Source organism: Sinocyclocheilus anshuiensis, unplaced genomic scaffold (assembly GCF_001515605.1).
Source record: "Sinocyclocheilus anshuiensis isolate Anshui unplaced genomic scaffold, SAMN03320099.WGS_v1.1 scaffold1325, whole genome shotgun sequence".
In the NCBI taxonomy this organism is placed as follows: domain Eukaryota; kingdom Metazoa; phylum Chordata; class Actinopteri; order Cypriniformes; family Cyprinidae; genus Sinocyclocheilus; species Sinocyclocheilus anshuiensis.
In genome coordinates, this window is record NW_015552751.1 from 217,417 (window position 1) to 225,983 (window position 8,567).

The 8,567-nt window shown below is 37.5% G+C and overlaps 1 protein-coding gene across 1 annotated transcript in view; it reads right to left on the reverse strand.

The window, feature by feature from the left end:
- LOC107667860 (ralA-binding protein 1-like) overlaps positions 1–8,567 on the reverse strand; it is a 23,471-nt gene that overhangs the window by 2,427 nt on the left and 12,477 nt on the right. Inside the window, exons 4-9 of the mRNA XM_016459587.1 lie at positions 7,141–7,490; positions 5,723–5,884; positions 3,913–4,044; positions 1,501–1,611; positions 1,030–1,151; positions 483–603 (exon numbers count right to left, since the gene is read on the reverse strand). Of these exons, the coding sequence (XP_016315073.1) occupies positions 483–603; positions 1,030–1,151; positions 1,501–1,611; positions 3,913–4,044; positions 5,723–5,884; positions 7,141–7,490 (998 nt within the window). The remainder of the gene's footprint in view (positions 1–482; positions 604–1,029; positions 1,152–1,500; positions 1,612–3,912; positions 4,045–5,722; positions 5,885–7,140; positions 7,491–8,567) is intronic.

Sequence of the window (8,567 nt, forward strand, 5' to 3'; positions counted from 1 at the left end):
TTCGGGCTTGAACTGATGGTAAAACTAACGACATTATTAACTGTCTTGATATTTACTTTGAAAGCTGACACTCGCGATTATGGTAAGGGGCGTTACATTTCCGACACGTGCTTGTGGTGTTCGGCCAATCACAATGCACTGGTTCAGCTGGCCAATCAGAGCAGACTGCGCTTGTCAAAGGAGGGGGCTTTGTTGAAAACGATGCGTTTGAGAGAGGCGGGGCATAGAGGACCTACAATAATGTACAGTATTTGAAAAATAATGTGTTTTTTGAACATTAAAGCATGTCAACATATTCTGTTATACCAAATACACAAAATAATGATCTTTAAAATAGCATCATATGACCCCTTTAATGCAACAAAACAAGCACACATAGGAAAGCTTGACAAAGTTAGCAACAGTAACTAAAGAGAACAGGGCTCAGCAAATAGTCAATTAAATTTTTACTTTGTACAAATCTTCACGTCCTTCCTTCTCACCTCTAGCTCTTCGTTCTGTTTCTGCAGGTCTTCTAGAATCATCTGCAGTTCCTCTTCATCTTCACTCTCGCTCTCGCTGTCTGATGAATACTCCTCTGTTTCACTGCGGCCCTGTTGACGGCTGTATGTGTGTGTGTGTGTGTCATTTCAAGCAGAAAATGAAAAACAATGAGTCAAAGAAAGAAACAGTAAGATGACCCTTGCATTTTTCAGATCTGTTAAACTGTAGCCCTGTTTTGATCAATTTACTGGCAATTACACATACATTAAAGTTCAAGTGTGGAATAATTAATAATTAATTCATGTTTTTGAAAGAAGATTCTTATGCTTATCAAGGCACAACTGTTTTCAACACTGATAATAATTAGAGCTGTTTCTTAAGCAAATCAGCATATTAGAATGATTTCTGAAGAATCATGTGACCGTACTTTTGATCAACTTATTGCAGCCTTGGTGAGCAGAAGAGAAAACGTTGCTTCCCACAGAAACCATGCATTATTAAAATTAGCAATAAATCTGATAATTTCACCTGTGTGTGAACTCTCACCTCTGTATATCTGCGATCTCCGCACGCAGTCGCTCAATTTCTTCTTTCTCTGTGGCGATTTGCCGGCGCAGCACCTGCTCCAGTGATATCAACTCCTCCTGCTCTGTTAGGATCTCATTCTCCTGCAGGGGGCAGTAGAGAAACAAACCAAACATCACACAAGAGATAATCATCGGCTGCATCCCAATCCACAAGTGCAGAAAACTGGAGGGCAGAATTGGAACATGCTATATGATAGAAAAAAGACCCCTCTTTCACATGCTGCTTACATTTGCATGCCAGCATCTGCACATTATGTGTTTCTGTAGGTTCATGTGTTAAAAACAGCTGTGGCGTATACTATGCAAAGTACAGTGCCGCTTATCATTGACCAGCTGATTTGTTTATCTGTCAGAAAGCCGTTTCAGTGTCGAACCAGCATCTGAAACACAGTGAAAGTAGCGGTAGCGTCCGAGCAGGTGGCCTCCTCACCTGTGCCAGGAGAAGATTAATGACTTCCTCCTCGTTCTCAGACATCTCCTCCTTTGATACGTCCTCTTTAGATAGGCTGGCGATTTCCTGTGCGATTTTAGTCTCACACTCCTGCAGATTCAGAGGGACAGAGAAGAAACGACACATGAGGAGGTTTCTAGAAGTGTGGCACGATTTAAAAAAAATGGGGCAGAAATTACATTTTTTTTATAGTTGCAAACATTTGTTTTTAGTGAGCAGTTTCTTACAGAAGGGGCCTACAATAAAGCTTTTTGTTTGTTTAGAATTTAGCATCATGCTAACTGACACAGCTACTGTATAATCATGGAAAGAAACAAGTGAAAATGAGCAAAAAGTAAATGAATATAAACAACATATAAAATGAAAAGGGTTTTTAAAGTTTATCTTCGATTTAAAAAAAATCAAAAGAAAAAGCTGGTCTCATTTCATTCAAAATCTTTTATAAAGTTTGTTTTAAGTTGTGATCTGTTCATTCATCTCTCTCTTTTTGTTACTTTATTTTTAACATTGATTTTTCAATCAAATGTTTTGTATAGTTAAAGAAATACAGGGAAAAAAACAAATAAATAAAACAACAGAGCAAGGGGTATACATTGTTTTTGAGGCAAGCATAGGTTTACATATACACAATCATTGATTATTAAAAAAACAAAAGAAAACAAAACAATAATTGATTATTGTTTACATTACAGTACAGTACTCAGTTCCAGTAATATTGGAAACAGTTCTCAAAATAACAGTTAAAGGGATAGTTCACTCAAAAATGAAAATCATCTTCCAAGCTTTATAATAGCAGTGAATGGGGGTCGAGATTTTGAAACAAAATAAAGTGCATCCATCCATCATAAGAAGTATTCCACACGGCTCCGGGGGGTTAATAAAGGTCTTCTGAAGTGAAGTGATGTGTTTGTGTAAGAAAAATATCCATATTATATAGAACCTAGGATGGCTTGAGGGTGAGTAAATCATGGAGTAATTTTCATTTCTGGGTGAACTATACCTTTAATTCTTCCACATTATATATTTTCTTAATTTCTAATAGGGGTGGGTGATATGACCAAAATCTTATTTCACGGTATGAGAAATTTTATTTCACAATAACGATATATATCTCGATATAGGTATTTTTATTTTATTTTTGTTATAAAATAAAAATACGAAGCAAATTACAAACACAATAGAACAAATAAATATGAAATTGAATAAAGTGTATAAATAAAACACTGCATAGTCTTCACTGTATCAATCAAACATGAACTGATTCAAACTGATCCAAAAGTGATTCAGTCAAGTGCAGTGAGTGATTAACATTAATAATGACAGACAGCAGCAGGTAAATAAGGCTGCTGTCCCTTTGAGACCAACTGCACTGATAAAATATACTGATACACATCCGTTTTTCACCCACCTTTACGTTTATTTAACACATAGCCGACTGTGTTTACGTGAATACTCCACACGACGGGCAATTTGACATAATTGTGTGCGTATTTGACCATTCAAGCACCAAAGAGATCGGTTTTCGCAATCGCATGCTATCTGAGAGAGGGGCTTTCAGAGCGCCCGCTTCGGCTGTGTGCCAGTCAGTGCGAGTAGCGGATTGAGTTATTTTTCACTGCTTATTGCAGTTAATAACTTTATTAAACGTCATCATGCACGTCCCAAATATGCGATCGCATGCTGTCTGAGAGAGGCGCTTTCTGAGAGCGTGTGTCAGTCAGTGCGAGCACTGCATTAAGTTATTTTTCACTGCTTATTGCTCTTAATCAAGAGCATCCCACTCTTTATTTTCTCATTCATGCATGTTTCCTTATCACTCAAAGGTGTATATAACTAAGTAGTACTATGTTACGCAGATATATTTGCATACCACGGAACAGGTAGAACAGATAGACACTTTATGTATATACTGTATATATACAGGTGCATCTCAATAAATTAGAATGTCGTGGAAAAGTTCATTTATTTCAGTAATTCAACTCAAATTGTGAAACTCATGTATTAAATAAATTCAGTGCACACAGACTGAAGTAGTTTAAGTCTTTGGTTCTTTTAATTGTGATGATTTTGGCTCACATTTAACAAAAACCCACCAATTCACTATCTCAACAAATTAGAATATGGTGACATGCCAATCAGCTAATCAACTTATATATATATATATATATATATATATATATATATATATATTAGTCATACTGCCCAGCCCTAAATACCTCTCTGCATTTGGGTTTACAACATTCCTAATTTTAATTTTATCTAAAATGTCAGCATTATTCTTTCTGTAAGGAATTGCATTTGATTCTTCTTTCTCAGACAAACTCATTATGAGACCAGACCGTATGTGTGCTGACGTGCAGTAAAGCAAGGGTCAGGGGTCAGAGCTCTTGCCTGTCTCTTGGCCTCGCGGAGCTTGCGTTTCAGTGCGGTGACGATCCGCTGCACCTCCCAGAGTCTCTCCTCCTTGGACAGATCCTTCACACCGGCCTGCAGATCTCTGTGCAGACGGTTCAAGAGGAACTCCTGCAGAAAAACACATGCACACATGTAAAATCAGTAGTGATGCACTGAAATGAACTTTTACTGAAACACCGAAACCGAAGAAGTTTCCATTTACAGAAAGCGGAAATAATGTTTATTTAATAATGAAATAATCGGTCAACTAATAATCAACAGTTAAAATAAAAACTAGTTATAGAAACATTTAAATAGCATGAACTAGAATTCTGCTCCTGTTCCAATTTGTTGTTGAAATATAAACATAACAAACAATTAGGGCTGCACGATAAATCGCATGCGATATTTAACGCGCATCTTGCCGCAGGTGATGGAGATTTACCGCTGATTACAGAACCGGCTTTTCTGACAAGATGCGCGTTAAATATCGCATGCGATTAATCGTGCAGCCCTATAAACAATCATGACAGATTTATTCATAACAGATTTATTCAAACATATATTTACTAAAACATCACTAACAGGTTAAGTAAAAGTATAACATGTGCCATCGGAGAAGCACTAATTAAATGACACTGTTTTGGTCAATTATTTCGGTTCTCCAAAACCATTTCAGCTGAAACGGAAAATGCATTTTTTTTTTTTTTTGCTGACAATTTTTGGTTTCCGAAATTTCACTACAACTCACAAACAAGACCTCTACAAATCTCAGCTGTCCTAGAGCAAATAAGACTGTTTTTTCCCTCATGTTTTGTCTGTTTCTCTGACTTCCCTCCTGAGAAAAAGATTGCAACCTCTCAAACTGTGTTCAGCAATCTGCAATTAAAAGACAGAGATTTCAATTAACTCAAATATTTCTCATCAAATGATCTGAGCTGCATACATTTAACAACTCTATACTCGCACTGTATGATAATCGACTCATTTGTGTCTTAGTCCTTCAACAGGTTTTTATGAGAATCATCTCTCACACAGAGCAACCTCTGAGCCATAAAATGTTCTGTTATTGTTAGTTTGTCGAAGTCATGTGACAGCAGCTATAGATTCACACAAATCAGGACTGTTTTCGTTTTTGCTGCTCAAGAACTGTTTTTGTTTCCAGTCTCTCCTCACTCACAAAGTTTGGATTCATCTCCTGTTTTGAATAATCACAAGCATTTCCTTTTGCCTTTGACACAATAAAACAAATTATGTAAAACATAAAACAAAACTTCTTCCATGATACAGCTTCCTCTTTTAGGTAAATCATACGATCTGGATCTCAAAATGACAAAATTGTCATGAAAATCTTAAAGGGGTCATATGATGCGATTTCAAGTTTTCCTTTCTCTTTGGAGTGTTACAAGCTGATTGTGCATAGATAAGATCCCTGAAGTTGCAAAAACTAAAGTCTCAAAACCAAAGAGATATTCTTAAGACTCTTAAGACTCTGCCACACCCCCCTAAAACGGCTCGTTCTAACACGCCCCCACATATCTACCACACTATGTGGAAATATTTGCGTAATGCCGCCCAAATGTTCACGCAAAGAAACAAAATAATGATCTTTAAAAAAGCATCATATGACCCCTTTAACAGTCAGTCCTAAAAAGGTGCATTATTCTTTATGCAAAATATAATTTTGTCATCTTTCTTGTAAGTTTTGGGGTGAACTGTGACCCATTAGATATGTTTGTGAGATTGACAAACTTCTTTTATTTTAAGTGTAGTGCTACAGCTGTATTGTTTCAGTTCTGTGACCCACTTGTCTGCGGATCTCCTCTTTAATGCTCTCCTGGGTCTCAGGTAGGGTCGGCATGGTGGCCATATTGGACCAACGCAGAGGACGGACGACCGGCTTCAGAACCACATCACCGAACAGCTCGCGGACGTGAGTGAAAAACACGTAAAGCACACGATTCCCAATCTACAAACCAGAAAGAACAAAGGACTGATTTTGTGTCATACAGGAATATACAGCCATTGTGAACGTTAAAAAAAAAAGACAGAACCACTGTTTATGGAAGGTAAATTTATTGTTATTGCCCAATCATGCTACCCCCTCTTCTCCATGTCATTTGCAGTCCTCTCTCAAATAAAAATGACCCCAAACAAAGATCTCATTAGCAGTATGAGGGCACCTCTATCCTCCATGTGTCCTGGGAGACTATAAAGTAGAACAGCTTTCAGTCTGAGAGCAGAAAAATGTGTCCAAAACCATCTACTGTAAGACTATTAACGACGATTAGCAAGTTTGCAACATTTTACAATACTAAACTACTCGTACAGAATAAAATCTTTACTGTGTACATCAATCCAGGGTACAAAATTAACTTTTTGCATTGCACATGGAAAAAGGGCCATTATTGTTCATAATATTTAAAAAAGATTATGAAGTAATACAAGAAACTTGAAATCCAGTATTTAAAACAACAACAATAATAATAATAATTAGTGATAATGTAAAATAATTTTTGCTAATATTTGGGGGAAAAGAAAGCTTTAATTTTATTAAAAACATCTTGATTTCATATGGGTGAGAATGTCATCAAATCAACCTATGTTAAGAAATGTTCTTCTGATAAATAAATAAAAGCATTTATTATTAATAAATTATATATAATGTGTTGAATATTTACAAAATATTGCAAATGGAAAAACGCCAAATATCACTCACAATATTTACTCAGCTAAAGCTAATCTGTTTTAATGTGAGAAGAAAGAGTTTGTGGAGTGATAAAACATGAAACGCTGTGTTTAAATAATAACAAAAATAATAGTAAATAAGCATTGCGAATTTTCTGAAAATTCATGTTAAGAACAAAAAAAACAAGGAATTTTATTTAATAATCTGATTAATCTGATTGCAAATCAGTGCTAAATGTTCTTCTACAGGCCTAAAATATTCAATAAAAATATTTCAATATAAATGTCAATGTATAAATTATTGCTATATTTTAATATATTTTATAACTGTGGTAATAGTGGTATATTTTATAATAATTTAATTTTTTATACAAATTTATTAAAATCCTACAATGATTTAGCATAATGAATTGAAAGAGAAGAATTTATTAATGTAGCATGTTCATTTAAAAAAAAAACATTTTCAGACCTGCCAATACAACTGTAGAATAAGCCATATCGCATCAAGCAAACATCACCTGTAGATTATAAACTCACCTGTACGGTTGGATTGAGCACAATAGAGATGTTCTGGATGTTCATCTTGGTGTCAGTCTCGCGGGCGATGATGTGGTCCATGTGAGTGATGAGCCAGCCCAGGAGAAGTCTGCTCCCCGCGGGAACTTCCCCCAGGAGCCTCTGAAACTCCTGCAGTTTCTCTGCCTCGCTGGGCCGCCCGCAGGCCTCCTCGAAACGCGGGGTCAGCTCTTTACACAGCAGGTTATCGGGCAGCTCTCTCAGGTACTGCTTCAACAGGCTGGCCACCGTGTGCGGATCATACTCCTCCAGACACGGACACTCCTCACGGTCGTATGCTGCTTTCAGCTCGTCAACCTTTGTCTTCATACCTACAGGAACAACATGGAGGCGAGAGTCAAAAGCTGCAAGGAACATTTGATTTGGACTTTTACGTGCAGACAAAAGAAAAGCTGGCAAGGTGCATGTCTTCGTTGTCCGTTCAGATATTTGTAACACTCAGGCATGCAGTGTGAGCACTTTTGAGATAGACCTAAGCATGTGACTTCATTTGAGTGGTCTTGCATTGTATTAAACATCATAAATGGAAAATGGACTAATATTCTATCAAAAGTGGACCAGAAAGCGACCCAAGCCCACTTTTAAGGTAGGAACAATTTAAGTGATGAGCCAGGCCAGGAGAAGTCTGCTCCCCGCGGGAACTTCCCCCAGGAGCCTCTGAAACTCCTGCAGTTTCTCTGCCTCGCTGGGCCGCCCGCAGGCCTCCTCGAAACGCGGGGTCAGCTCTTTACACAGCAGGTTATCGGGCAGCTCTCTCAGGTACTGCTTCAACAGGCTGGCCACCGTGTGCGGATCATACTCCTCCAGACACGGACACTCCTCACGGTCGTATGCTGCTTTCAGCTCGTCAACCTTTGTCTTCATACCTACAGGAACAACATGGAGGCGAGAGTCAAAAGCTGCAAGGAACATTTGATTTGGACTTTTACGTGCAGACAAAAGAAAAGCTGGCAAGGTGCATGTCTTCGTTGTCCGTTCAGATATTTGTAACACTCAGGCATGCAGTGTGAGCACTTTTGAGATAGACCTAAGCATGTGACTTCATTTGAGTGGTCTTGCATTGTATTAAACATCATAAATGGAAAATGGACTAATATTCTATCAAAAGTGGACCAGAAAGCGACCCAAGCCCACTTTTAAGGTAGGAACAATTTAAATCTGAAAAAAAAATTAGGTTGTGTTTAAAGGGGTCATATGATGCGATTTCAATTTTTCCTTTCTCTTTGGAGTGTTACAAGCTCTTGGTGCATAAAGAAGATCTGTAAAGTTGCAAAGACTAAAGTCTCAAATCCAAAGAGATATTCTTTATAAAAGTTAAGAGTCAACCACGCCTACCTAAAACGGCTCACACAAGTCCACGTCACGATGTGGGAAGATTTGCATAACAC